The following is a 27,939-nucleotide window of genomic DNA, read 5'->3' on the forward strand; positions in this document are numbered from 1 at the left end:
GACCTATGTGCCACAACTAGAAAGAGGCCTGCGCTCCGTGACGAAGAGCCCGCGTGCTGCGACTAAGACCCAATGCAGCCAAAATAAACAAACAAATAAATATTTTTTAAAAAAGAAACAAACAAAGTCTGGCCAATATCTTGAGGGGGAGACCAATTATTGTTTGTTTCAGGCCCCCTCCCTCTAAACACCTGCCTTTCCAGCCCAGCCCCTTCCTAGTTGCCCATACTGCTCCAGAACTCAGCAAATGTTCCATGGGGGAAAACTGGCATTGCATTTTGGGTTCCTCCAGGTACCAATCCATAGCACTGTCCCTGTAAGCACCAGAAACTCCATTTCTTTTTTTCCCCAGTAGAGTCTTTCTGTTTGGGACAATTCTGATCATCAGAGATGTCCCATCTCAGCAAATGTCTCAGGGAAGAAAACAATTGCCCGTCATCAGTTCACCTTGAAGGGGCTTTCTCCTCCTTGAAATTTTAATTCATATGTTCTTTCTTTCTTAACACCCCTCGCCATTGTCTTTAAAAATTATTATTTTCATCGTATGTTTCCTCCTAGTTGTTGCAATGGGCGTGGGGACCTGCGGGGACCTACCACATCCTACCCAGAAGCAGAAGTTCTTCAGTTCCGCTTTTTACCACTTCAAATGGAGATACAATTTGAATTGTTAGTATTTTTACTTAGTCACACTCTAACTTGATTTCCTCTTATTGAAACAAGTATTGTCTTTTATCTCTTTGAAAATAGATATCAACTACTTCATGGCCATTTTACCTCAGAGTTCTTACTGCTTTGCTCTTTGGTGCTATAAATCTTTCCAGGTTTCTGTTTTTCAGTCTATTCATACTTCTTTGTCTTCTTCTTCTTTTTTTTTTTTTTTGGCTGCACCATGTGGCATACAGGACCTTAGTTCCCTGACCAGGGATCGAACCCGCACTCCCTGCAGTGGAAGCGTGGAGCCTTAACCACTGGACCACCAGGGAAGTCCCTCTTTGTCTTCTTGACCTTCTTGACCTTCACCATTGCTGCTAGAAAACTTTCAGATAACTTCGTAGGTTTCGGGAGGAGGTGAGGGCTCCCCACTCTGCTACCCATTGCTCAGTAAAACTTGTCTTGAGAGATGGGAATAGTTTTCTTTCTCTTCAGCTACTCCAGTCCCCTTGGAGTAGAACTCTAACTTCCCCTGACACTCTCCTCTTCCTGTTTCTCATGTGACTGTGGTACACAGACATAGTGTCTCTGACATTTATAAGCTAATGACTTTCAAACCTCAGTTGCCAGCCTTTACTTCCATCTGAGCCTCCAGACTTATATGTCACACTTACATCGCCACAGGCCCCTGAAATGCAACATCTCCAAACTCACCATACTTCCTGCAGCTCGGCTCCTCTGCCTGGGATCCTAATTCAGAAATAACACCACCATCTGGTCAAGAAGCCTGTATATCATCCTGATCTCTCCTCCTCTTCCCCAAGTCGCACATCCAACAGCTACCAAACCATGTCAGTTCTGCCCTGTGAACACTGTCCGTCCTCCTCCTTCCCCACGGCCACGGTACAGGGCCTCTTTTCCTTCTAAGACCTGCCCTCCAGAGGAGCGCGCATGCCAAGAGCACTCGATGGGCACAAATGGTTTTTATTATTTCTGCCTGGAAGAGGAATCCCTGGCAGGAACAGGGATGTACAGCAGACACGGAGCTGCATCCCTGCCGGCAGCATAGATACCGCTGGCTGGAGTCCAGGATGATGAAGAGCTGTCCAGCGGCGTGACCTGGAGCTGGTGAGGAGGTATAATCTTGCCTGCAGAGGTCACTGGCTTGAGAAGTGGGGCCCCAGTCTCACCGATGCCGCTTTCGGATGCTCTGCAGCTCCTGGTAGATGGTGCTGAAGCTGGGTCGCTGCCCGGGCTCGGAGGCCCAGCACTGCTCCATGAGTCTGAACACAGCGTCGGGGCACAGTTCGGGGCAAGGCAGGCGGCCCCCTGTGAGGACAGGCACAGCACACCAGGCATGAGGAGGGGGTCTGAGGGGCCCTGGCAGCCCCTGGGACATGCCATGAGCAATGGGAGCTGCTTAAGGTACAGTGTTCTTAAGGAGCCCCGTTTCTTCACCAAAAGCACAGAGATTCTAATCTCAAGCCACCATGTGCTAGTTGTGTGATCCCTGCAAACCTCAGTGTTTCCTTCTGTAAAAGGGGCCTATGAATCCCAACCTCACACGTTATGAAGAGTAAATGAAATAAACAGATGGCCTGGCACACAACAGGGTTCCACTGGATGGTAGCTCTAGGATTATCCTTACTCTGCCTCAGCGGGAAGGACAGGGCGTTAGGAGGCCTGGAGGAGTCCAGGTGGAGCGCTGGGAAGAGGGCTTGGCTCTGAGGCCACCGTCACACCGCAGGGTTCCCTTACCCTTTTCCACAAACTCCCGAGTCTGCTGATTGCTGAGGTTGGGGTAGGGGGAGGCCCCCAGGCTGAAGGTCTCCCAGAGCAAGATGCCGAAGCTCCACACGTCGCTCTCGGAGGAGTAGCGGCCTACGAGGAGGTGAGGTGGCATGAGTGGGCCACACCCATTGGCCAGAGAAGGGCAGGTGGTGGGACCCATGCCCAGTCTCGGGCCCTGCAGCCAGAGCGGATCAGGCCCAGGTACCGTAGTTCAGGGCCTCGGGTGCGGTCCACTTCACGGGAACTTGTCTGAGACCCCCCGAGGCTGCGTAGATCCCGTCGGCTTCCTCCCGGGACATCCCAAAGTCACTGATCTTCAGGACATTCTTCTCTGTCACTAGGCAGTTCCGAGCAGCCAGGTCCCTGGGCGAAAGCAGGACAGGGGCTCACTTAGCCAATATCCACGCAGCACCTGCCACCTGCCCGGCCCGGGCTCCCTAGACACAGCCACGAGCCGAAGCTGCCCCTGCTCCTGGGATGCCTGGTCCGTCAGAGAGGCCAACTCCACCCCCGGAGCTAGTGCCTGCTGGTGAGGGGCAGCAGCGCCTGCATCTGGTGCGGGGGCGGGGGGGCGGGTGTCGGGACTGCCTGCCGCGCCCACCCCCTCACCGGTGGATGCAGCACTTGCTCTCCAGATACTCCATGCCCGCAGCCGCGTCCCCTACCATCTGCAGCAGAGTCTTCACCCTCAGGCGGGCTCCCTCTGTCCGGAGGAAGGTCAGGAAGTCGCCCCCTGGGAGTGGGCGGTGGGGACGGGGAGCTCAATGAGCCTTCTGGGGGTCGGAGGCGGTGGGGAGACCTAGCCCAGCAGCGCACCCCAGCCCTGGAGGTCAGCTCGCTCTGCTCACCCTGCACGAGCTCCATGACGATGTAGATGGGCTGCTTCTGGGTGCAGACGCCGATGAGACGCACGATGTTGGGATGGCTGTACTGCTTCAGGATCCTGGGGGCGGGGGCGCAGGGCTGCTCAGGCTCCCACCTCCGCTGGGTGGGGGGCCTTACACATTCACCTCGTCGGCCCCAGGAGCCCAGGGAGCCTGAGGCAGGGTGAGAGCAGGGCAGCAGACCTGGAAGTGTGACTTTGGGTGGGTCCCAGAGCCTCGACCCCTCCACACTACGGGGGGGATGGGGTTGTGAGGATGAAATGAAGTCAAGCACTTCCGAAGTCAAGCACCCTGCCGTGCACGCAGAGGAGCCCTTCCTATGTGGAACCTCCAGGGGTGGGTATTTCATCACCCACCTCGCTTCCTGCAGAAACTTGGCCTTGAGGTCGGGTGGGAGCGTCTCGCGGCAAGATTTCACGGCCACCAGGGTGTTGTCCGCTCTCAGGCGTCCGCTGAATACTTCGCCAAAGTTCCCCTGAAACGGTCTGGGGCTCCTATCTGTCTTCCCTGGACTGTGGTCCTCTCCTGCACTCGGGGCAGAGCCCACCTTGTCCCCACCGGCCCTTGCCTCAGTGCCCCCATGCTCAGACCTGCTCATCCCGGCTCCCTGGTCGGGGGACGAAGTGTACACATGGGACAGGCAGGGAGAGTCACCTCTGACTTACCATGTTCACTGAGAAGTGACACGGAAGTCCAACAATCACTTTTGCTTGGGTTGGTAAAGCATTATGGTTTTTAGGAAAGTGTCTTCTTTCCTGAGTAGGTATTTTATTTTCTTTTTCTTTTTTTCTTTTTTTTAATTTTTATTTTTAGGCCACACTACGCAGCATGTGGGATCCTAGTTCCCTGACCAGGGATCGAACCTGCGCCCCACCTCACCGTCGCGTTGGAAGCACAGTCTTAACCACTGGACCTCCAGGGAAGCCCCCTAAGCAGGTATTTTATAGCTCATGTGAACGGAGCGTGTCTCTCTTCCCTGAGGAGGCAGGGGTGGGGCGGGAAGTGTGTGTGTGTGTGAGTGCCATGGGGTGGGTGCTGGTGGCAGAGCCGTCTCTGGGGAGCTTCCAGGGCAGGTGCTTTCCCCCCCCCCCCCCCCCCGGTTTCCTGCAGGACAGCGTATGGCGGTGGCTGGGCAGGGAGTCAGGGGTCCAAGTTGGAACTCAGACTGAGGCAGGGAGGCTGAGAGCCCTCTGCAGGTGGGGCCCTGGTGTCACTCGGCCTTTGGGTTGGAAGGAAGTGATACTGGGGGAGGGGAAAAGCAGGCGGCCAGGAGCCTGGCAGAACGCACTCAACTCACCCGCCCAATCTGCTCACCCAACACCAGGTCCTCGTGGCTTAGTGCCCACTTGTCCTGGGGAAGGGAGGAGTCGGGGGGGGGTCAGAAGTCAGTGAAGGGAGGGAGTGCTGGGCCCTATCAAGGACTGAATACCCCCTCCCAATGTTGTGTCTTTCATTTCTTGGCACCTTGGATCGTTGGTCTGCAAAATGGGGGTTGGACACAAGATCACACTTAGATGACTCAGGGACCAGGCAGGGGCACTAAATGGGTGAGCACCAGCCAGGGGTGTGTGGCCCAGGGAATGGGAATGACCTTGACATTCCAAACCTAGAGGAAGGCCGGCCCCCTGGGGAGTGTATAGGACCTGGAAAGCCCTTCCTGCTCTGATTCTGTGTGGGCCCCAATCCTGCCACAGACTCACCTTGGGCACAGCCCTGTTCAGGATGATACCGCTTTTCTTGGTGAGGGGCTGCTGGGAGCGCAACAGGTGGTCTACGAGCAAGGGGATGCTGGGAAAGCCATCTCCTTCCAGTCGGTACAGGTTCTGTGGGATAGGGGGAACTGGGGTCAACAGCCTCCATTGCTGAGGGGGCCTGAGCCCTGGGAGAGGAGAGGAAGAAAGAACGGCAGAGAGAAAGGGCCTGCCTGGGATGAGAGGCAGAGACCTGATGCTGCACGACAAGTCTGCTCCCCCGTCCTATGGGAGGACGCACACCTGTTTGGGTGCAGGGACTGGGTGGTCTCTGGGGCCCCTTTCAGCTCTGCCAGGGAGACATCTAAGACATAGCAGCTCCTTTCTATGCTCCCTGGTGAAGGGGGAAGGAGGGGAGGGAGGGGAAGGGAAGGGAAAGGCCCCACTCACGTCAGCATACTGGATGATGAAGTGTCGGGGCTGGCCGTCCCACAGCACAGACAGCACGTACTCCTGCTTGCCCTGGCTCTCCCGGACCACGAAGTCCCCAGAGTGTGTCAGCAGCTCAGCCACCTCTGCCCGCGGGATGGCTCCGTGGTACCACAGCTGCTCATGCAGGGGCTTCTGCACCTCTGGAACGAGCTGCAGTGGTGGGGGGAGCTAGACAGGGACAGAGGAGGAGCAAGGAGGGGTCACTCAGCCAGCCCATCAGCGGAGGCCACCAGGCCGGCCAGCTGGGGGGTGTCCGCCTCTCTCTCATACACTCCTCGTCCTCACAAAGCATACGAATGCCACAAAGAGCCATCTGCAACCCTTGGAGCCAGCAATAAACTCACCCAGGCTGGGTGATCCCAAACAAAGCTTTTGCCTTTTCCTCCAGGCCACAGCCCCCAACCACTCCTGGAGCAGAGAGAGCCGTGGGGTAACGAGGCTGCAGGTCCCTTTCACACACGTGGGTGGTGGAGAGGAAGAGGGCACGGGGGTGGCACGGAATCCCAGGGAAGGGAGGGGCTCCCCAGTAAAAGTGGCCTTGGGGGCCTCCCTGGTGGCGCAAGTGGTTGAGAGTCCGCCTGCCGATGCAGGGGATACGGGTTCGTGCCCCGGTCTGGGAGGATCCCATATGCCGCGGAGCGACTGGGCCCGTGAGCCATGGCCGCTGAGCCTGCGCGTCCGGAGCCTGTGCTCCGCAACGGGGGAGGCCACAACAGTGAGAGGCCCGCATACCGCAAAAAAAAAAAAAAAAAAAAAAAAAAAAAAAAAAGTGGCCTTGGAAGAGCCTCCTCTCTAGGGCAACCCCGCGACTAAACCCAAAGCACGTGGTAGGAGGGGCTTAGGGAGACGTCCCTGAGACCGCTGGCCTGGTCCACCCTTTAGAGAAGGGCAGAGGTGCGGGTCCAGGCTGGGCTCCACTCACCGAGAACTTGGGGCGGAAGATTCCTGAGATGTGGCTCTTAAGGATCTCCAGGGTGGGTGTCCTTCCCCCTTCTCGCTCCTGCTCCTGAGGCCAGGGACAGACGTCAGCGGGTGGCCAGGCTTGGGGAGGGGGAGGGCGAAAATGAGGAGCGCGGCCCCCGGTGGGCGGGCAGGGCTGGCGGTGCAGGCTGCGGGAGGGCGGCTCACCGAGGACGAGGTGGAGTGGCGGTCGTCCTGCAGCAGCACGGGCAGGGGCTCACCGGGGCCCAGCTGCTCCAGCTTGGCCTGCAGCAGCTCCTGCTGGGCCTGCAGCTTGGCCTGGCTGCACAGCGCTACCTGCAGCCCCTGCAGTGCCTCCTGCAGCATCTGCTTCTTGCCCAGCAGCTGCACCCTGTGGGCAGGGGCGGGTGGTTGGGTGGGGGGAGAGAGGGGCTCAGCCTGTAGCTGGTGGCCAGCAGTGCGTCAGGCAGGCCGGACGGAGGGAAGGGAGGGCCAGGAGGCTGCTGTAGGCGGGCCCCACTCACCGTTCTCGGGGGTGGGTGGTCTGCTCCTCAGTCCAGAGCTCGTGCTGCAGCTGAGTGACCACCTCCTGCCGGCTGAGCACTATCTCAGTGGCCACGGCCAGTTCTTCTGTCACTGAGGTCAGCCTGTGCCCAGAGGAAGGGCAATGTTAGAGCCAAGCCCCTCAGATGCATCCCTGCGGGGCCAAGCAAGCCTGAGGGCTGGCCACAGCTCTGTGTGGACGGCGTCTACCCCCGACCCCCAGCCGAACCACCACACACGTGTGCTGCACGCTTTCCACAGTCAGCTCGTTCAGCTGCAGCTCCCCGGGCTCCAGCAGTTCAGCCTCCTCAAGCAGCGACTCATCAAAGGTGACACAGGGTGGGACGTCAGGTGTGGACCTGCGGGGGACACTGCCCATCAGTGCACGGGCCAGCAGCCCGGGCACCCAGCTGCTGCAAGGAGGGGCTTACCCATACTGTTGCAGGAAGCCTTGGTACTCGGCCTCAGGCTGGATGTGGGCAACCGCCGCAGCCATCTCCTGGTGAATGGCCACCACCTCGTCCTGCACCAGGCTGCTAATCTCCAGGTATTCCTGTAGGATCTCCTTCCTGCCCCCAGACGGGACCCCGGGTCAGGGGGGCCTCAGGCTGGAAAAGGCTAGGAAGCTTGGGGCCCGTGGCACTGGATTTGGACCCACCCTGGGGTTGATCCCCGCCACCCATCATTTACCAGTCAAAGGACCACAGGCAAGGTACTTAGTGTCTCCTGGGAGTTTGTAATAAGGCCCCAATGAGAGCCTATGTGCAGAGTGTGTGGTTTGAGGAAGTGCTCGGTAAATGTGAGCTACAAATGTGCCTGCCCTGGGCATAGCCCCACAGCTGGGGCTCCGGGGCTCTGATACACACGTAAGCCATCGATGTGCTGCTGAGCCCGCATTTATAGCTCCCTGAGCTCCAGTCTCATGTAACTATCCACCTACTCTAAATGTCCTGTTGGACATCTCTCAGACACCCAAACTCCACCAGTTGAAAAATGAACTGCTGGGACTTCCCTGGTGGCGCAGTGGTTAAGAATCCACCTTCCAATTCAGGGGACACGGGTTCGATCCCTGGTTGGGGAACTAAGATCCCACGTGCCGCAACTATAGAGCCCATGTGCTCTGTAACCCGCACGCTGCAACTAGAGAGACGCCTGCACACCACGACGAAAGATCCCGCGTGCCACAACTTAAGACCCAACATAGCCAAAAGTAAATAAATAAATATTTTTAAAAAGAAAAATGAACTCCTATTCTTATCTCCTGAACCTGCTTCTCCCATCTCATTCTCCATGTAACCTCTACCACCCAGGGGCTCCAGGCCAAATCCTTGGAGTCATCCTTGACTGCTCTATCCACACCCTACTTCCAGTCCATGAGGAATTCTCACTGGCTCTACCTTCAAAGTACGTCCAAGACCTGACCACTTCTCCCCTCCATTGCTACTGCCCAGGTCCAGTGGCGTGGTCTGTGGTCTGGATCACTGCAGTAGCTTCCTGCCTGGTCTCCCTTGTCCTGTCTTGCCCCCTGAAGTCTGTTCTCAACACAGCAGTCGAACTGACCTGATGAAGACAGCTCAGATCATGCCGCTCTTCTGGTCCACCCAGAGCCAAAGTCCTCACAACGGCCTGAGGGACCCTCTATCATCCCTGGACTCCTCCAGCCCCGTGTCTGACTCTGCCCTTCCCTCACTCTGCAAAGGCTACACTGGCTTCCTTGCTATTCCTTGATTTCAGGCGCTCTCCCACCTTGCGGCCTGTGCACCTGCGATTCCTCTTTCTGGAATGGCCCTTCTTCAAAATCCCCCTGGCTCACTTCTGCACTTCTGAGGCCTTCCCAGACCACTCCATTTAAAACAGCAAACCTGGGACTTCCCTGGTGGCACAGTGGTTAAGACTCCACGCTCCCAATGCAGGGGCCTCGGGTCCAATCCCTGGTCAGGGAACTAGATCTCGCATGCATGCTGCAACTAAGAGTTTGTGTGCCACAACTAAGGAGCCGGCGAGCTGCAACTAAGGAGCCTGCCTGCCGTAACTAAGACCTGGCGCAACCAAACAAATAAATAAAAATGGCAAAAAAAGAACATATTCCTAATAAATAAATAAATAAATAAAACAGTAACCTCCTGCCCTGTCCCCCTGCCTCCCTATCCTCTTTTCTTGTTTTATTTTTCTCCATAGCACCTATCACCTCTAACATGCTTTCTACTTTACTTATTGATTTCCTTTTCTTTCTCCACAAACGAATGATCCTAGAGGACAGATATTTTTGTCTACGTTCTCTGCTGTATCACACAGCAGAGCCTAGAATGGTGTTCAATAAACATAATAAAACCCTGCAATAATGGGCCCAGAAAAATGTAATTTGGATGTAAACTGACTGGCCCAGGGCATGTTCTCACGTGACTACACGCTTGTCACTTTTACAGGACTTCGTTTTCTGGACCCTGCCTCTGGGCTTCAGGGCTGTAACGGGGGTCGGAGGGTGTGGGCTTACAAGATGCACGCCATCTCCTGGTGCAGGTCCTGCAGGGACTGGAGCAGGCCGGGCAGCATGAGCCGGTGGTGGTGCTGATGGTGTAGCTGCGCAGCCCGCACGCCCAGCACATAACGGTTGTGGTGAGCAAAGAGCTTCCACAAGCTGCGCACGTACTTGTCCTTGGCTTTGTCACGGTCTTTGTCTGCCAGGTTTGGGGAAGGAGGTGTGGGTGACAGCACAGAGGCCTGGGTAGCACCCCCCTCCCCGGGTACCTGTGGACAGGTCTGGGCTGGCTTGGGATTCCCATCCTGCCAGTGAGGGAAGCCCCGGACCTTTGCTGGCCTCCTGGTACTTGCGTCGGGCCTGGGCGCTGTCCCGTGCCAGGGCTCGGTACTGGCTCTTCAGCTTCTCAATGTCCTGGCTGTGGGTCTGGAGAGAGGAGAGACCAGTGTGGGACAGCAGGTCCCCAGAGGATTCCTGCCCAAGGTGAAGCCCTGGACAGGTTCTGCAGTCCAGGCGGACAGCACATCCAAGTTCATCCTTCAGGAAGGGCCTGGAGACCTCTGGGACTTAGCCATTGCTGCTAAGGTTAAGGTCAGAGGAGTCAGGCTAAGGACAGGCCCCCGGGGGCAGCAGAGAGCCGGACTGGGCAGGCGACAACTGTCCTTCCTTGGTCTAGAGTGGTATCTGGTGGCAACTAAGGTCCAGTGGCAGGCGTGTGTGCTTGGTTTAACACTCTGTTGATGCCATCTTGAAATTCTTAATAATTTTTCGACAAGGGGCCCTGCGTTTTCATTTTGCACTGGGTCCCACAATTATGTTCCTGGTGGTCAAGACCGGAGTTCTCATCCCAGTTGCCTGTTTCTGCACTGGGGTGCTTAGGGCAAACTCCACTCCTCTCCTCTGAACCTCAGCTTCCCCATCTGTAACAGAGCTAAATGCACAGACTAGATCAGCCCTTTTCTTAAGCGCCAGGTGGTAAACACTGTAGGCTTGTAGACCATGCAATCTCTGTTGAACTTGCTGGGCTCTGCCACTGTAGCTCTTTAGTAGCCACAGATAATATGAAAACATATGGGCAAGGCTGTGTTCCAGTAAAACTGCCTGCAAAAGCAGGCTGACCCCTGAATTAGATGATCGTCTGGGAAGAGAGGAGTGGGTGAAGGCTGGCCACCAGGGGCCGCTGTGGGTCTGCAGCAAGGCTGGGTTTGCTCTGGTAGAAGGGGTGTGGTGCAGGCGGCTGCCCAGCACATTGAATAAGAAGGCTAAAGCATCCGCGTAAATAGCTCCAATCAAACAGCCTCTAGTCAGAGGAGCTGGGCAGGATTCAAATGCAGGCAGACCCACTTCACAGCCCCAGTCCTTAACCTCCGAGTCAGGGGGCCACACTGCTGCCTTGTGAAGTCTCTGGGTCCCTGGGAGAAGCCAGCCTGGGCCAAGGGCGGGCAGAGTAGCCCTCATTCCTCTCACTGTCTCTCGGACCCGAGGGCCAGCTGGTGCAGTGCAGGAGGTAGGTCACAGGTCCTGCGCTCCTCCCAGGCAATGGCTGGATCACTCATCCTTGTACTCCCAGCACTCTGCTCAGGCACACAGCAGGGTGACAGAAAAGGCGTGGAGAGGCCCTGCTGCAGCCCGGCCCAAGGTACGGCCGGGAGGTGGGGTGAGGGGAGGAAGCTGGGCTGGAGCAGGTGCTGGGGGTGGGCCTGTGGTCAGATACTTACACTTCTTCAGTGAGTCCAGGGGTTCCTTGCAAAACCAGCCCTTTTCAGCTCAAAATGTAGGCAGAAATGACCAGGTGAAGCCTGGGTGCCACCCACCCACCCACCTTGGTGAGCTCCTGCTGGAGCTGCTGCCACTGCTCGTTGTAGGTCTTGCGCAGCTGCTGCCGCTCCCGGATCAACAGGCTCAGCTTGCTCAGTGGCCCTGAGTTCAGATCTTCTGCGTGCTGCCTCAGCAACCGGCTCAGGCCCTCCGTCTGGCTGGTGATCTCTGCCCAGGACTACAGCATGGGGCGGGCAAGGCAGGGAGTGGGGGACAGTGGCTCCCACGCCTGGGCCTGCCCAACCTCCAACCCTCCCCAGTGGGCTCCGGGAAAGGAAGGGGCGGGCAGATCTACCCGGCACCCACAGGACTTTGTTGGTCGAGGGTGGGAAGGGTGGTGAGGAGGCCTAGGGCCCTGTAGAATCCCACCTGAGTGATGGGGCTCTGGGAGCTGATGCCCCGGCTCTGGCCCCCGCTGTCCTGCAGTGACATGTGGTGCAGCAGCCCAGCATATTCTCTGTCACTCTTGACCCGCTGGGCCATCCACTTCCTCATGCCCTCCAGCAGCCGAAGCTCGGCCTCCTGCATCTGCTGCACTGCCCCGTGGCCCTGGGGACTGCACAGCTCCGAAGAGAAGCCCATAGTGTGGTCCTGGGGACCAAGAGAGGAGAGGCCACCACTGGGGGCAAGGCAGAAGCTGGAGACGGGCGGGCAGGACAGGGAAGCTAGGGGCTGCCGGGCCAGGAGGAGCCGCAGACAGGCAGGAGGTGGGGGCCTGTCCCGCTGAAATGCAGCCATGGGTACAGAACACGGCCTGGCCTGGGAAAGCCCTCATTGCTTCCTGTGTCCCAGGTCGAGGCCTGGTGCCAGGGGTCTCCTTCCCAGCCCTGGAACAGAAACCTCCCGGAGCCTCCCTCCCTGGGCCCTTCCACCCAGCACCCGCTGCAGGGGCAAGGTGCACACAAGGCTGCCCCTGCCTGCGCCCCAGGCAGCCGCCGCCCGGGACCCTGCCCTTCCGCAGCCCCTGCCCTACCTGGTCCCGTGTCCCGCTCTCTGATCCCCTGCCGGGCCCCTGCCCACTGCCTGCTGACCCCGCTCCCCGTGCCCGCCGCCGCTGCCTCCTGGGTCTCGGGGCAGGAGTTACCCGCGTGGGCAGCTGATCCTGGGGCTGCCGAGGACCGACTCAGACTCAGGCCCGCACCAGCCGGGGCCAGTTCCTGATTCCGCGTTTCCTCCTCCTGCGGTTTCAGTTGGCCCCGGCCCCCGGGGCGGGCCGGCTGAGGGGAAGGGGCGGGCAGGAGCCCCCGACGCCTGCCCGCCCCCCTGCCCAGTGCAGGCCGCTGCCTCAGCCGGCTACACGGCCACGGAAACGGAAGGGAGGAGGGGGCTGGGAAAGAATGGCCCAGAAGAGAGCAGCCTGCGCCCGGCACTCCCCAGGGCCCGGACAGCGCCCGGGAACACGGGGAACGGCCCAAGGGGGCGGCGGTGGGCGCCTGGCACAGGGCCGGGCTGCAGGATTGCGTTGGGCCGGGGAGTCTAGGGGTCCAGGGCTTGGGGGCGGGCGGGCAGTCCGAGCAGGCCAGGGCGGCCCCAGAAGGGGAAGGGGGAAGCCTAGGCCAGGCCTTCCCCACCCCACTGGATTCCCCAAGGAGAGCTCAGGCGCCAGCCTCCATTTGAATAAAATTTCCAAGTAAATATCCCGAGGAGAGGCCTGCTTCTCAAGGCACAGATCCTGGTGGAACTGGCACGGCTCCTCCACCCCCAGGCAGGGGCTTCCTGTCCCTAGGGAGAACTGTGGCAGGCGAGGGGCCTGGGCTGGGGAGTGGAGAGGTATGACGTTCCCAGTGTGGGACTCAGGATCTCCCCAGCAAAAGCCATCTTGGTCCAGTTAGGCCCCACCGAAGGCCTCAGCCCTACAGCTGGCGGCCGGGCTACTTCAGCCAAGGGAGACCCTGAGCAACTGGACACAGGCCATCACTCTCCACCCTGCTGGAGTCCAGGCCTGTGGGGGTGGAGGTGCTCAGCTAGTCCCACCCCTGGGGCTTGGAGCTTGTCTCCACCTACTGTCCCTTCCGCACCCCACCTAAAGAAGGCTCTGAACGCCTCGGGAGGTGGACTTTCGGCACTTACAGGTAGGCAGGACACCATGTGGGCATGTAACTCGCCCCAGCCCTCACCCGCACCATTCTGGACGCAGCCCCAGGTCCTGGGAAGAACATCACCACATTGGAGACCAGGCCTGGTTTGCATAGTCTGCACGTTTAATCACTTTAAAACCTCTAACATTACCTCGTGTCCATTAAATAGAACCAACAATGCTGGGCCTGTTTAAATTACAAGAAAAAAAAAAATCACTGTGCACCAACCCAGTATCTTACAAAACCAGCTGGGCTGGCCACAAGGGTGGGGGGGATGGGAGAGGCGGGGGCGCCCCTGGGCAGGTGGCTGGGTGCCAGGAGGGGCTAGGGGAGAGAAAGAAAAGGGGGCTCCCAAACGGGAGGGGACTGATTGTCCTAATGGGAGGGGTACAAAAGGCACGTCAGAAGAGGGGGCCTTGGGGGGCAGGACAGGTCAGTGCTTTTTCCACCAGGGCACAGTGTTGGAGGGGGCTCAGTGCCACTGCCTGCCCACCCCTGGCACTTGGAGAACCAGTGACCCATGAGCCCTTGGCACGAGGAGCCCCATCCGAAGTGGACGACAGCCTGCCCCTTCTACCGTACTCCTCCTTTCCTAGGGCCCACCTGGCCTGGCCTGCCTCTTCAGGACCTGGGGCTCGGCTACTCCTCAGCAACACGCTGCAGACCCCCACACCTCAGGGCCAGGGCAGCTGGGGGGAACAGCAGGGTGGACAGTGGGTGTGGGGAGGTGGATGGTCCAGCTGCTACCCCCATTAAAAATACCAAAAAAAAAAAAAAAAATCAGCATCTAAAGTGAAATAATCACAAAGTGAAAATATATCCTCAAACAGCCCCTGAGATCCCCACAGGGGAAAGCAGCATCGGGTGGGAGGCGGGAGAGGCCGGCTGGGCCACCGTCCCTCCCCACCACCCACCCAGGGGCTCCGGGACTGTGAGTGCCAACAGCCCAGGCAGCCCCGGGCTCAGAAAACAGGGACTTGGGCCCTGGCAGGAGGAGAGGGTGCCAGAGAGGGGAGGGTGGTCAGCACACCAGCATGGGGCCGGGCCAGCCTCGCTCAGCAGGCAGCCAGCTGTAGTGGAGGTGGGCAAAGGAACAAACACACGTGTGCACACACGTGTGCACCCTGGAAGTGCCTGCCTTACCTTGGTCCCTTCCTTCGCTTACTGCTTCCACCCGAGGCTCACCAGAGGTGGGGGACGGGGTCAGGGATGCAAAAGCCCTTAGAGAGGTGGCCTCCTCCTTCAAATACCCCCTAGGCCAGCCTCCCTGCTGCCTGGATGGGGACCATTATTGCTTTAGAGGGACAGGGAAGGGGAGAGAACTGCAGCCCGGGTCAGGAATCCCGTAAGGGAAGGGCTGCCCCTCTTCACTCCGCAGGGAACTCTGGCTGGGGCCTGGACCTTGGAAAGCTGCCCTAAAGGTTTCACTCCTTTCTCCACACGCAGGCATGCTGGGGGTGGGCAGAGGCCCTCTCCTGCTCCCCAGCTGGTCCCGGGGTCCCACCTCAGGCAGCCGGGGTCCCAAGGGTAGGGTGGGAAGCCGTCTCTGCCTCTCTTGCCTCCCAGCTGGGGTCCAAACCCAGTCCCAAGATAAAAAAATACTTTGGTGAATTAAAAAGTGCCCCAGGAGGGGATGGGCTCGAAGGGGCGGGCAGTAGGCGCTCGTCAAAGGGCGCTCTGGTCTTTGATAAAGGCGGTCCTCTCGCCCCGGCCCTCGTCCTCTTCTGAGTCGGACGGGCACTCCTCCTGCCAGGCTTCGGGGGGCAGCCCCTTGTAGGAGATGAGGCCACGGTCCATGGTGTACACCTTCACCCCTCGGAAGCTGAAGCCCGAGCGCAGCTGCAGGACCAGGAAGACAGTGACGAAGACCAGCACGATGAAGGCGCAGCTGAGGCCGGCCACCACCTCGGGCAGGTGTGAGGGCAGCAGCCCCTCCCGCAGCCGCGGCTCTGCCTCCACCTCTGCGGGCGGCGGCTGCTGCGGCTGCGGCGACTCACGGCTGCTCTGGCTTTGCCGGGAGCACGTCTGCTCCACAGGGTCCAGGGAGGCGTGGCTGGGGCAGCTGAGGCAGTCTGTGGGGGCTGGCCCCTGGCACGTGGCACACGAGGCGTGGCAGGGGGCACAGACGCTGGCCCGGATGATCTCCACGCTGTTCTCGGTGCTGTAGTGCGTGTCGAGGACTTGGGGAGCGAAGCCTGGAGGGCAGCGCTGGACACAGCTCTTCTGGTGGAGGGAGAAGCCTTCCTCGCACACTGCCGGCACGGAGCAGAAGGGGGGCGTCAGCCAAGCCGCCCATGGCTGTTGGGTCCTGAGCCCCACGACAGTGGCAGCCTGTGGACCTGCAGCCCCAGGCAGTCACCACCATCCCCAGGAGCTCCCACCCGCGCCAGGACTGTGGTCACCCTGGGGTCCCAGCATCCCTTCACACTCCTTTTCCTCCTTTAGGACAGGTGCCCTCTGTCCCCAGCCTCAGGTTCCCAAGCCCTGGCAGCACCCACGACTGACCCACACAGGCCTGGCTAGACGTGAGGGTCTTGCAGCCGATGCTCTCAGGAGCTGTGGGCAGCCCCTCGGGGGCCGTGCCATACAGCACAAGGGTGAACTTGGTCAGCGTCCCTATTGAGGGGGGAGGCAAAAGTCAGAAGCCCGGCACCCCAGACTCCACCAGCGCCCCTCCTCCATCCCCAGCCCTTGAGCACCCCCAATACCATAGTTGTTTGCTTCGCTGGTGTTTTCAATCTCCAGGACCCACTCGCCAGAGGGGTCCTCGTCCCAGGAATGGGTCGTCATGAAGGCCCAGTCATTAAACCCGTCTGCAGAGTAGTCGTGCGGCCTGGGGAGGAAGGTGCACGTAGCTGCCTGAGGCCTCTGGGGGACCCCAGCCAGGGGACACTGAGCCCACAGCACATGGACCACACCCCCTCCCCCCGGTGCAGCATAACCCCGCTGGGCTGGAAATGCCTGCTGGGTGTTTCCCAGGAGACCAAGTGTTCTCAACCAGATTCTGGAAATGTGCAAGCGTACTACACATGGGAAGGCACACAGACATGGCACTTAATGGGCAGAATCAGGGATTCCTGCAACATGGGACAGTCCCATAGGACAAAAACCATCCTTCCCAAAATGCCAACAGTGGAAAAGTATTTGGTGCCTTTCAGGGCTGTGTGAGTGAATGAATGAATGCACGTGGATGTGAGGGACAGGACAAGCTGGACAGAGGAGAGGGCAAGCACCTGGCGGCCAGCAGGGTGGAGCGGGTGCCCATGGGGCTGACCAAATGGATGGCCAGGTCACCGCGGCGGTTGTAGGACAGGGTGAGCCGTGCCTGAGTGTGTTCCAGCCGCGTGATGTGGCTGGGCTCCCCCAGGCAGGCGGTCACAGTCTTCCGCACCTCCAGCCGCTTCCCGATGTCCCTGCGCGGAGAGCACCATGACGGTCTATCAGCCTGGCCCAGGGGCACCAGCGGGCACCCCTGCGCCCCTCAGGTTCCACCTGCCCCCTCCCAGCCAGGGTCCAGCCCTCACTTGGGCTCAGTGAGGATGTCGATGATGCACTTCCGCTGGGGGGTCACCGTCGTCCAGTTCTGGGCCAGAGCCACCATGGCACCTGCGTCCAGTAACCCGTAGCCATATGAATGGCTCACTGTGGGGCAGGGAAGGCGGGGTCAGCTGGGAGGCACACAGGGCCCCCGCAACCCCCAATCCAACCCTGTCCTCACCTTTGCGGCCCACACCATTGGTGGCCCAGTCGTTAGCATTGAGGTGGGCTGGCTTTGAGGTCTGTACCACCAGGTGCTGCATGTCCCGCCAGGTGAGGTTCTTACTGCAGAGGAGGGACGGAGAGGCCTGGGGGCTGTCTCTTCGGAGAGAAGCTGGAGACCAAGGCCTGCCTTGCAGGGGGCGCTGGTGGGGACAGGGTTGAGCCTCAGCCCCCACCCACTTACTTGGCCTCCAGGGTGAGAGCGATGATGCCTGCTGCCAAGGGGGCAGAGGCAGAGGTGCCTGTGTGAGACTCCGTACACTTCTGCCGCAGATCAGTGGTCACCTACCAGGAGGACAGTGATGTTGGGCCTGTTACGCGGGGAGGGCACCAGAGGGGGGCCACCTGCCTGCCCTCCCTCTGCCCACAGGCCCTGAGCACCATAAACAGGAGTGGGGAGCCAGGGCCAAGAAACCTTGGTCCCACCTGCTGCCTTGCTAACTTGCTGTGGACAGGCCGATGCCTGGCCCTTTCCGGGCCTCAGTTTCCCGAGGAATCAGAGGATTGAACTAAAGGTTGGCGATCATGAAGAGCAACGCACGTTTTTAGGGAGAGTCTTCTCAGGGGCTTCATCGATGGCTCCACAGTCCCCAAGAGTCTTGGAGAGCTCCCTAGCCCCCATCCCATGATGCCTTAGCCACCACCACCCAGCCACGTGCGGGTGGAAGGCAGATGGGGACAGAAAGGGGGCCCCGGGCAGAGCCAGCAAGCAGCCCCGTTTCCCCAGCCGCCACCTGGGGCAGGACTCACGATCTGCTTCTCGTTCTGGTTTCCACTGCTGTAGGTTGTGGCCAGCGTGGACGAGCAGGCCTCACTGTACCAGGGCACGTTGCCGGACTGCGTGGCGCTGCTGATGGACAGCGTGTAGATGCTGTTGGTGTAGCCGTCGCAGTTGCAGCTGTCATGTTCCCGGCCCCCGTTCCCAGAGGCCCAGACAAAGATGGAGCCCAGCCCCCCGCGGCCCTGTGGACAGAGTGGGCTGGGGTCACTCGAGAACAGGACTTGGGGGAGGCCTGGCAGGAAGACACTGCTCGAGACTGGGAAGGCTGGAGCCTCCTTCTCGGGGGACTCTCTATCCAGCCCCTGTTCCCCTGGGATACCCCTGGTGGATCTCATCCTTTTTTGCACAAAAAAAGAGACCCAGACCACCAACCAAAATGCTCAGAGTGGTGATTCCAAAGGGTGGAATTATGGGTAAATAGTATTTACTTTTCTCTTTTTCTGTCCTTCCAGTTCCTTAACATTTTAATAACATTTAATAAACAAACTTTGTGTAAATTATAATTAAACACAAGAATAAATAAATAGGAACAGAAAAACACAAAGAAGTACGGAAAAGGTAGCGCCTAGTTTGCCCCCAGAGGCTGGGCCTGGTGTCTAGGGCGGGGCCAGGACCCCCACCTCACCTGGCTGACCCCCCGGAAGAAGGCCTCCTCAGCAAGGCGGGCTGGCCCATCCACGGTCTTGCCGTCGTCCTCGGGGCCCCAACTGGCGCTGTAGATGTGGATGTGGTTGGGATTCAGGCCCAGCGAGCGTGCCTCTACCGCATCTGTCACTTCACCGTCCAGCATGCGCACCCCTGACCACGGAGGGGGGCGGGGAGAGGGATGCTGCGTGGGTCCAGCTGCCAGGAGCACTCCCTGGAGCACACCCAGCCTTGCACCCAGAGGATGGGCAGGGGAGGGCAGAGGACGGTGCTGGGAAACCCTGAGCCCCTAACTCCCTGGCCAGCCTCTGCCTTTAGAAGACAAGACGCAGGGGAAAAGGGGAGAGGTCCCTGGGCCCCAACCACACATTCTGGACTAGGATGAGTCTCTGGGGTCCCAAAGGAGCATGGTGATCAAGGCCTGCCATGTAAGGACTCAGAGTGGACAGTGAGGAGTTAGGGAGACTCCTGCTAAGAAACACTCCCTCCACCCCACAGCACAGGGCCACCAGCACAGGTGGTTCAGCTTTTTGAGTTACTAAGAACCCTCTAAAGAGAGTCATGCGGTCAAAAGGATCCACAGCGGGAAAGTGGCAGACACTGGCTAGATGGGAAGTGAACAGAGAAGAATCCCACTGGAAGGGTGGGTCCTCCCAAAGACTGGGTGGTCAAGGCCTACACCCACCTCCAATGCGGGCATTGTAGGCCACACCTACGCCACAGACACCGTTGTTGGCCACTGCGGCCACCTCGCCTGCACACCGTGTGCCATGCCTGCCGGGGCCAAGAACACAGCATTAACAGTGGACAGAGAATGGTGGGTGCAGCCTAAGGAGGAGGAAGGGCCACGTGCACGCCCCTCTATCTTTGCTGTCCCACATCTGTACACAGACCACACCCCCCCCACTCCTCTTGGCCTATGGCCACCTCCACTCAGACCGAACCTTCCCTCAGAGACCTAGCTAGACCAGGACTATGGAAAAGACTTCAGCCTCTCAGGAAGGGCACATCTGCTTCCTCAGAGGAAAACAGAAGGGAAGCAGAGGCCAGGGACCTGCTAATTCTTACCTGTTGTCATTCATCTGCGTGTACCGAGGCTGGGGGTCAGGGTCCTGGTCATTGACATCGAAGCTGGCCCCAGGATCCTGGAAAGGACATGGCCATCATCAGGGTCAGCCTGAACACACGGGCAGAACAGGACCATCCCTGGACTCCCCTCGCCAGGGATGGCTGCCTCCCTCCCCGACCTCCTCACATAATTGCCTGCCAAGTCTGGGTGGTTCTTCTCGATGCCATCGTCCAGAATGGAGACCACGATGCCACGCCCCGTGTAGCCCTGGGCCCAGGCCTCCTTCACGTTCAGGTCCCGCTGGGTGACACCAGACTGCAGAGACACCCACCCCCGTCACCCAGCACTTACGAGATGTGGTTGCTGGGTGAGGTTACAGGAACCTTGGAGAATCCCTTTGCCACCCCCAAAAGCTCCTTCTCCACCCGCCCCTGTTCCTCAAATGCCACCACTGGTTGTCTGGGCTCATGGGATTATAAAGAACTCTGGGAGGGCACTCCCCAGGGCTCAGCAGGATGGGCTGGAGAAAGACTACTCAGCAGACAGAGGAAGACGGACAGGAGGCCTCGAAGTCAGCCTCACCCACTCATGGGACCCCTCAGTGGATGGATGGATGCAGCCAGGGAGGCAACGTACCAGGTACCACTGCTGGGGAAACTTGGGGTCCGTGGGCTCCTGGTACACATCCCGTTTGGTCCGTCGCTTTGCCACCTGCTGCTCCAGCCACTGTACCTGTGAGGGAGTGCGGGAGAGATGGTGTGGCTGGAGGAGCGGGGAGGGAGAGCGAGGCCTCCTGAGAACTGAAAGGGAAGGGTGGCAGCAGGAGGGGCTGGGGCCGCACTCACTTGAGGTTCCCGCTGCAGCCGGCTGTGCCGCGGGCGGTGAGGTGACAGGGACCGCTTTGTCACCGCTCGATGCCAGAAGTGGTAATAGTCGCCGAAGATCTGCAACAGAGCAGGGAGACTGAGCCGGGCTTTCCATCTGCCAGTCCCCATGGAGGCGGGGGATGGGGGTGGACAACCGGCTGCAAGGGGAGGCTCACCACGGCAGGGGGTGGTGGGCATCTGCTCCCCACCCAGGACCCCGCAAGGAGGTGCAGGGGGCCGAGGGGGACTCAACCCCCTGGGATATACTGGTCCACTGAGCAACTTAGGCTAGAAGCCCAAGGGCAGGACAAGCCACCCATAACATGCCTAATACCCAGATGCCCCTGAGAAGACAAGCCCCAGAGTTCCTGCTCTAGGTGCTGGAACCCCTGCCCTCACTGGCCCCACCCCCTGGCGATGTCCTATGCCTCGGCCAGCAGGAGGGAAGAACACCTACCTGGCCCAGGTTGTGGAAGCCATGCTTGCGTGCCACACTGTCAGCCACGGCTGGGCCTCCAGGAATGTGCACGGCCCAGGTATTGGTGAAGACCTTCTGGCCACGGGCATCGGCCGCCAGCAGGACCAAGGCTCCTGCTGCTGCTACCACCCATAGCAACCAGGGCCTCAGCTCCATGGGGGGGACAGGTGGCCGGGACCCCGGAGCCCCCGTCTCCTTGGCCTGGTCACAGGGCCTCGGCTCCCGCGTGCCTGCTCACTGCCTGTGGCCCGGGGCTGACTGGCGGGGGCATGGGACCGAGACGGGCAGGACTGTGCGGGGAGAATGAGGGCTGCCGGCTCTAAGAGGAACAAGGGAGGAGAAGAGGGAGAGTCAGTCTCTCCCCAGACACGCACTAAAGCTGCCTTCCCACCCTATGGCTCACTCCAGGCCTGAAAGGGGCTCTGGCGGGGAGGGGTGAAAATCCAGCCCCCCAAGGTGAGCCGGATAGATGGACAGAAGGACCGCCTCCACACGCAAGAATACGGAAGTGGGATGAAGAGGACCAAGGCTTGAGTCCCTCAAAATCAGAAGCAACAACTGAATAACTGCTTGCCAGAATTAAAGTCAAAAAGGTGGGTTAGGGACTTCCCTGGTGGCGCAGTGGTTAAGAGTCCGCCTGCCAACGCAGGGGACACGGGTTCGAGCCCTGGTCCGGGAAGATGCCGCGGAGCAACTAAGCCCATGCACCACAACTACTAAGCCTGTGCTCTAGAGCCTGCGAGCCACAACTAGTGAGCCCGAGTGCCACAACTACTGAGCCCGCGTGTCACAACTACTGCAGCCCATGCGCCTAGAGCCCATGCTCTGCAACAAGAGAAGCCACCACAATGAGAATCCCGCACACCGCAACGAAGAGTAGCCCCTGCTCGCCGCAACTAGAGAAAGCCGGTGCGCAGCAACAAAGACCCAATACAGCCAAATATAAATAAATAAATAAATAAATAATAATATTTTTTTTTAAAAGGTGGGTTATAGGGACTTCCCTGGTGGCACAGTGGTTGAGAGTCTGCCTGCCAATGCAGGGGACACGGGTTCGTGCCCCGGTCCAGGAAGATCCCACATGCCACGGAGCGGCTAGGCCCGTGAGCCATGGCCGCTGAGCCTGCGTGTCTGGAGCCTGTGCTCCACAACGGGAGAGGTCACAACAGTGAGAGGCCCGCGTACCGCAAAAAAACAAACAAAAAAACAACAACAAACAAACCACCTGCCACTGCAGGGGACAGGGGTTCGAGCCCTGGTCAGGTAAGATCCCACATGTCGCGGAGCAACTAAGCCCGTGGGCCACAACTACTGAGCCCTCGTGCCACAACTACTGAAGTTTGCACTCCTAGAGCCCAGGCTCCACAAGAGAAGCCACTGTAATGAGAAGCCCTCGCACCACAACAAAGAGTAGCCCCCACTTGCCACAACTAGAGAAAGCCCGCGTACAGCAACGAAGATCCAACGCAGACAAAAATTAATTAATTAATTAATTATTTTAAAAAGGTGGGTTATAAAGCAGTAGGTACCTATAATCCCATTTTGTTTTTAAAAAACTATTTATACATGTATATTTATATAAAACCACAAAACATAATCTGGAAGGACACATGCTAACAATGGTTCTCTCAAGGTGGTGAGAATTATAAGTAATTGTTATTTTCTTTTGTGTCATGTATATTTTCCAAATTACCCAGGTATATCTTATAAAGGAATAAAATGTTGGCTTTTTAAAGTTTTTTAATGGGCGGTGTCTACACAGCTCACTAGGGCTTCCTAGTTCAGCAAAGCACAACCAGCCATAGGGAGTTACCTGCAAAGACCCACAGCCCCTGGCAAGAAAGAGTGGGTAACCTAAGGTGGGATGGGGGCTTTGGGGGCTGAGCACGGGGAGGGGGGATCACAGTGGCTTCACCCTCCCTCTTTGGCCCACCATCAGCAAAGTCAGGGGCTCAGGCTCTTTTTTTACACAGTTTCCTGGGAAACGCTGGGGCCACCCAGCCCTGGCCTGCAGGCCTCCAGCAGCCCCCTCGGTCGCTCCACACCCACCAGCCTTGCGTAATCTGAGCCCGGGCAGCCAGGGCAAACACTAGCTGCTGAACCAGGAGCGCCAAGGTGAAGCTGAATCAATAGTCCGAGTGTTGTTTTTCCTCCTTCAGCAAACAGACAGCAGGACCTCTCTGCCTGGGGCCACATAACTGTCCCCACATAGGGCCCCTGGCTAGCCAGAAGCCAAGCCCCTGGGGTGGGGAGAAGCTGGGGAAGGTCCCGGTGGGGCTGCCGGAGGTGTCCCGCCTCAGTGCCAAGCTTGTTGAGCAGAGCGCCTGCCCACACGGCCCCGGATGCCCCCACCACTCCCAGGGCCCAGCCCCAAAGGAGGCCACTCTGCTGGACGGCAAAATGAAGCTCCCCATCTCACCCGGGCCCCGGAGAGCTGGACAGGCGGGCTCACCACTGGGAACACTCCTTTTCCAGAGACTGCCCTCAGCCACAGTCAGCCTCCCTGCCTGCTCCTGCTGCAGTCCCACCCTGCAGGCTGGAGAGACTCAACACACAATTCCTGGAGTATTTTCAGTTTACACCAAAATAACCTGACAGCTGATGGCAGGAGGCATCCACAATGCAGCTCCTCCTCACCCTGGATGGGCAGAGTCCATAGGGTTCCCGGACAGGCCTGGAAGCCACAGCCCCATGATGCCTTGGGCGACCAAGTTCCGGAAAGCTGGTCTGAGCAATGGCTGGGCAGCCAGACATCCAGCCCTAGGGGGTGAAGGAAACCCAAGCCCCTCATTTAACAGAGGATGTGGAGCCCTAGGGGAAGAGCCAGATAGAAACAAGCCCTCTTCTCCCCTTCTTGCCACAAGAGCGGCCTCTTGGGTCCAGATGTCAAGAAAGGCCATCTCCTGACCACAGTGCTGTGAGCCGTACTGGAATTCCCAAATCAAGACTGGGTTCATCTGCGTCCAGCCCAAGTTCCGGGACATTGTGGATGGAGCTGCAGCTGCTTGGTGGTAAAGGTGATTATTTAATTACCTTGCAGCACCCAAAAAGAAAGCGGGCTTCAGGCACAACCAACCAATCCCCCAAGAAAGGACCAGGCTTCGTCTGCTCAGCATCCCCAGCCACGGTGAGCTGTAGATATGGCTTCCACAGAGCCTGAAGCCTCCAGACAGCCCTGCCTCAGCATCCTGGAGGGAGGGAGGGACTGAGGGAGGGAGAGAGGGAGGGAGGGAGGGAGGGAGGGAGGGAGGGAAGGAAGGAGGACCCCCTCCCAAAAGAGCAGGCGCTGAGAACAATGAATGAATGGGCTTCTCCCCACCCCCATCCCAGACTCTGACTCACCCTCTGAGTCCCAGTTCGGCTCAAACCCGGAGGCTTGCTGTATTTCCAGCCTCCTGTGAAGCCCTCTCACATGGGAGTCAGCTCCAGGCTGTGGCCACAGAGAGACCTGTGGGTGCTCTTCGTGGCTGTGTTCTAGGTCAAAGCCCTTTTCTCCAGTCCCAGGAAACTCCTGACACAGACACCCACTCCGAGGCACCCAAACTGAACCTCCCCCAGGTCCAGCTGCTGTTTCCCAGGCACTGGGGGTCTGGCGTGGACAGGGCTGCCTGGGAAACCTGGTCCCATCTCTCTTTCCAGCAAAGAGACACCAAGCCAGGTCCTGTAACAGGCACTGAAGGCTGCGCTGAAATTCTGAATTCCAATCTTTACTCATTTTCTCTGTGATCTAAGTCACTTCCTCTCTCTAGGCCTCAGTTTCCTAGATGGTAAAAACTGCTAGACCAGAGGTTTTCAAACTTTTTTTTTTAAAGCCACAGAATCTTTAAAAAATCAGATCTTATGTGGAAGCCCAATATAGGAAATCGTAAAACTTGGGCCACTATGGTTGAGACGGGTCAGGCTTGGCTACTCTCCTATGCTGTGTCCACACCTGGCCAGCAGCTGCCCAGCCCTCACTAGGCCACATCACCTGGGTTCCCCTCCCGCTTCCCAAGTCAGAAAGAATTCTGACACCCTCCGGTGGAGGAGGGTCTGCACCCCCAGGGGCAAGGGTCTAGGGGATGGCGGGGAAAGCAGGTACTGACCTGACAAGTGACTGCTGTAAGACCTGTCTGGCAAGCAGGCCGCCCCTCAGTCCAGCCACCCCACGGGGGCAGCAGGGGTCTCGGCCAGGCCTCCGCGGGAGGCAGCCCCGGAACCTACCTGAGCCAGCCTCCCAGCGCCCGCGGATCCCGCACCTGAGTGTCTCGCCGCTCAGGTGTGCGGGCGGGGACGAGGCCCGGGCGGTGAATAATCCCCTCCGCCTCGCGAACAGCCGCTCCTCCCCTCCCCCGGCGGGAGCGCAGGCCCTCCCCGGCCGCGGAGTGGGCGAGCCGGCGGCGGCCCCCGAAGGACAGCCAGGAGGCGGGAGCACCCGGCGCCTCTGGAATTCTCTCGCCATCCCGCCCCCAGCGGGGGCCCCGCTGGCGCTTCCTGAGGTCAGAGGGCTCGCCCCGGCCCCAAGCGGAAAAGTACCGGCACCTACAAGGGCTGGGAGCCGAGCCGGGCCCGACGCTCTCAGGTGGGCTGCGGGGCGCCCTTCCTGCTCCCCGCGGCTTCATCCTCGGGGCCGGCCCGGGGGCCAGTTTCGAAAGCCGGGCGGGCAGCCGGGCCCGGGCTGCCTCCGCGCCAGCGACCCCGACCCTCCCCGGCCTGGGCGCCCGGGCCGCGGAGCCCGCTCCTCCGGCAGAGCGGCCCAGTCCGGCCGGCTCTCCTCAGGCCCGGCTCCCGGCGCGCTGCCTCCACCGGGCCCCGCGCCCTCGCCGCTTACCCTAGGGAGCCCGGGCGGGGAAACTTTTCCAGGCGAGCGCCGCGGCGGCTCGGGCGCCCCTCGGCCGAGCGGAGAGCCCGGCGGCGGGGCCTGGGCTCTACGCGGTCCCCGCGCCCGGCAGCAGCGTCACCGCGCGGAGGCGGGGAGGAGCGGCGGCGCGGCCTCGGCCGGGCCGGCGACCAGGGCAGGGCTCGGCCTCGGCCTCGGCTCCGGCTCCGGCGCGGGCGGGGGCAGCGGCCGGGCCGCGGCGGCGGCGCGGCTTGTTTACTCGGGCCGCTGTCAGCGGCTGCGGCGGCCCGGGCTCCTCCTCCTCCGCCGCCGCGCCCCCTCCCCCTCGCGGCGCCACCTCCGCGCTCCCCAGCAGCCGCCGCAGCCGTCCCGCCGCCCTGGCCCGCCGCGCCGCCCATGCCGCCCGGCCCCGGGCCCGCGTTCGGAGCCGGAGCGCCGCAGCCCCCGAGCTCCGGGCTCCGAGCGGCGGCCTTGCGGCCTTCCGGGGCGCCCGCTGCCTCTGGCTCCCGGTCGGGGCAGGTAGGAAGTGGAGCTAGCGATCCCAAAGCCCTCGCGGCCGCCCGGCGCGTCGCCCAGGCCCCACTGCCCGCACCCCCGCCCCGGGCTCGGCTCTTCGCGCCGCGAGCTCCCCGGGCCGGCGGCCGCGGAGACCCGAACTCGGAACCCCAGGCAGGAGTTGGGAAGGGCTCGAGGCGTCACTCCGAGCCCAGTCTCGGCCGGATTCTGGGGAAGCTGGCCTTCTCCCCCCACTTCCCCACTCCTAAGCTACAAGTTTGGGCACGACCGAGTTAAGTGCCCTGGGATGACGCACCTGGGGTACCCCATCTGAGGTCGGGCTTCACCGCGCCTGGGCAGACCTCCTCGTCGCCTACAGTTAGAGGACTCACGATTTTATTTGCATTTATATAGACAGGTGGATAAGCGAACAAGTAGTCCATCCCCTTTTAATTTTTTTTAAAACTTTTTTTTTTAACTCCAACCGCCTGCCAGGCACCAGGCCAGTCATTTTATATTATCTCCTTCTCATGTACATTATTTAATCTACATAATCCTTTCAGGCTGACATTATTAATCCCATTTTACAGATAAGGAAACTGAGGTGCACAAGGTTTAAATAATTTGCCCAAGATACCACAACTAGCAGGCCTCAGAGCCTGGAAGAGATCTAGGGCTTTGGCAGAGCCTGAATCTGAGCTACTTGCAACATACCAGCCGGCTCCTCTCCCTCCCTGGGTCCCTGCCCTAGAAAACGTCTGTGCTACTTGGCCAAGGCCACCACTGCTTGAGCTGAGAGAGAAAAGAGGGGAAATGTGGCCAAAAGCTCCCCAGGCTGGGTTATTCCAAGGTCGCAGAGCAGTCTCTGCCCATCCTTTCCTGCTCGCTTTGAGATAACCTGGCAGAACAATATTATCCTGTGACCTCTTCAACACCGGTTTGGGGATAACGACAAAAACGAGCACCGAACACTGCAGAGCGTGTTCTCTGAGCCAGGAGTGGTTCTCAGCTCTTTCCGTGTGTTAAATTATTTCATCCTTACCACAAACCCTGTAAGGTGGATACAATTTTCCTTTAGGGATCTTTCATGTATCACTATCTACAGAGGAGGAAACTGAGGCCCAGAGAAGTTAAGTAACATTCGTAAAGTAACTCACTAGGTGACAAGTCAACCAGCAAACCTGCGTTCAAAACCCTGCAGTACTATTTTATACTATGCCACCTTAGACAAGTTACTTAATTCTCAGAGCCTCAATTTACCCCTCTGTAAAATGGAGATAATATTCAACTAGTGAGATAAGGTACTGTTTGGGCACCTGTACAAACAGTGCAAAACCCGGAAACTCAGGGAAGAATGTGCGGTCCTAAAAGTTGAGCCGGGAGATAAGTCCAGTTGGCCCCCTCTTGGAGTGGGAACTGCCCCCCACAGGGAGCAAAGACTCCTAGGGGCCACCCTGGGGTGGCCCCAACTAGCAGCACCAGCCACAGTTGGGAAAACAATACTTCTTCAGTCAGACCTAGGCAGGAAGTGAGTCACGGTTCTTCCTAAGTCTGTGAGCAAGAGATCCCTATTTAGGGGAAATAGGGACAGGGCTGGTCCCATCTAGCCTCGGAGTCTCCCAGTGCCCTTCCCCCTTGTCCTCTGACTTACAAGAAAGGTCAACCCGGAAAGAAAGCAA

General features: G+C 59.3%; 2 protein-coding genes across 13 annotated transcripts; both read right to left on the reverse strand.

Moving 5' to 3' along the window:
- Window positions 1-1,625: 1,625 nt before the first annotated feature.
- Window positions 1,626-12,703, reverse strand: FES (FES proto-oncogene, tyrosine kinase). Of its 4 annotated transcripts, none has more exons than XM_060097418.1 (19): window positions 12,355-12,586; window positions 11,640-11,861; window positions 11,275-11,448; window positions 9,782-9,878; window positions 9,468-9,651; window positions 7,405-7,542; window positions 7,213-7,332; window positions 6,955-7,077; window positions 6,638-6,821; window positions 6,432-6,515; window positions 5,468-5,677; window positions 5,027-5,149; window positions 4,624-4,677; window positions 3,683-3,801; window positions 3,291-3,385; window positions 3,052-3,175; window positions 2,648-2,805; window positions 2,410-2,532; window positions 1,626-1,980 (listed from the first exon to the last, which is right to left on the reverse strand). In XM_060097418.1, the coding sequence occupies exons 2-19, from the start codon at window positions 11,850-11,852 to the stop codon at window positions 1,838-1,840; spliced, it is 2,466 nt and encodes an 821-aa protein (XP_059953401.1). In that variant the 5' UTR covers window positions 11,853-11,861; window positions 12,355-12,586; the 3' UTR covers window positions 1,626-1,837. The 4 variants fall into 4 exon arrangements, with proteins under 4 accessions (XP_059953401.1, XP_059953400.1, XP_059953402.1 ...); XM_060097417.1 differs by having other exon boundaries at window positions 12,244-12,586; XM_060097419.1 differs by having other exon boundaries at window positions 11,640-11,889; window positions 12,244-12,586.
- Window positions 12,704-13,449: 746 nt separating this feature from the next.
- FURIN (furin, paired basic amino acid cleaving enzyme) lies at window positions 13,450-26,646 on the reverse strand. Of its 9 annotated transcripts, none has more exons than XM_060097423.1 (16): window positions 26,577-26,646; window positions 20,926-21,265; window positions 20,448-20,546; window positions 20,239-20,334; window positions 19,789-19,917; window positions 19,602-19,678; window positions 19,219-19,307; window positions 18,514-18,686; window positions 17,858-18,070; window positions 17,292-17,392; window positions 17,067-17,170; window positions 16,873-16,990; window positions 16,582-16,761; window positions 16,057-16,181; window positions 15,854-15,964; window positions 13,450-15,600 (listed from the first exon to the last, which is right to left on the reverse strand). In XM_060097423.1, exons 2-16 carry the CDS (start codon window positions 21,100-21,102, stop codon window positions 15,014-15,016), a joined length of 2,379 nt encoding a protein of 792 aa, XP_059953406.1. In that variant the 5' UTR covers window positions 21,103-21,265; window positions 26,577-26,646; the 3' UTR covers window positions 13,450-15,013. The 9 variants fall into 9 exon arrangements, with proteins under 9 accessions (XP_059953406.1, XP_059953404.1, XP_059953412.1 ...); XM_060097421.1 differs by lacking the exon at window positions 26,577-26,646 and adding an exon at window positions 25,757-25,932; XM_060097429.1 differs by lacking the exon at window positions 26,577-26,646 and adding an exon at window positions 25,185-25,443.
- Window positions 26,647-27,939: the final 1,293 nt, after the last annotated feature.

Source organism: Mesoplodon densirostris, chromosome 4 (genome assembly GCF_025265405.1).
Source record: "Mesoplodon densirostris isolate mMesDen1 chromosome 4, mMesDen1 primary haplotype, whole genome shotgun sequence".
In the NCBI taxonomy this organism is placed as follows: Eukaryota; Metazoa; Chordata; class Mammalia; order Artiodactyla; family Ziphiidae; genus Mesoplodon; species Mesoplodon densirostris.

Bases quoted from the DNA above. Each gene is read 5' to 3' on its own strand.
- FES (XM_060097418.1), bottom strand. From the start codon at position 11,852: ATGGGCTTCTCTTCGGAGCTGTGCAGTCCCCAGGGCCACGGGGCAGTG. The intron at 3,802-4,623 runs GTGAGTTGAGTG...AGACCGTTTCAG, and splicing joins TGGGTGAGCAGATTGGGCGG to GGGAACTTTGGCGAAGTATT. The intron at 3,176-3,290 runs GTGAGCAGAGCG...GCCCACTCCCAG, and splicing joins CGTCATGGAGCTCGTGCAGG to GGGGCGACTTCCTGACCTTC.
- FURIN (XM_060097423.1), bottom strand. From the start codon at position 21,102: ATGGAGCTGAGGCCCTGGTTGCTATGGGTGGTAGCAGCAGCAGGAGCC. The intron at 17,171-17,291 runs GTAAGTGGGTGG...CCTCCTCTGCAG, and splicing joins GCTCTCACCCTGGAGGCCAA to TAAGAACCTCACCTGGCGGG. The intron at 15,601-15,853 runs GTCAGTCGTGGG...CCGTGCCGGCAG, and splicing joins GTCTAGCCAGGCCTGTGTGG to TGTGCGAGGAAGGCTTCTCC.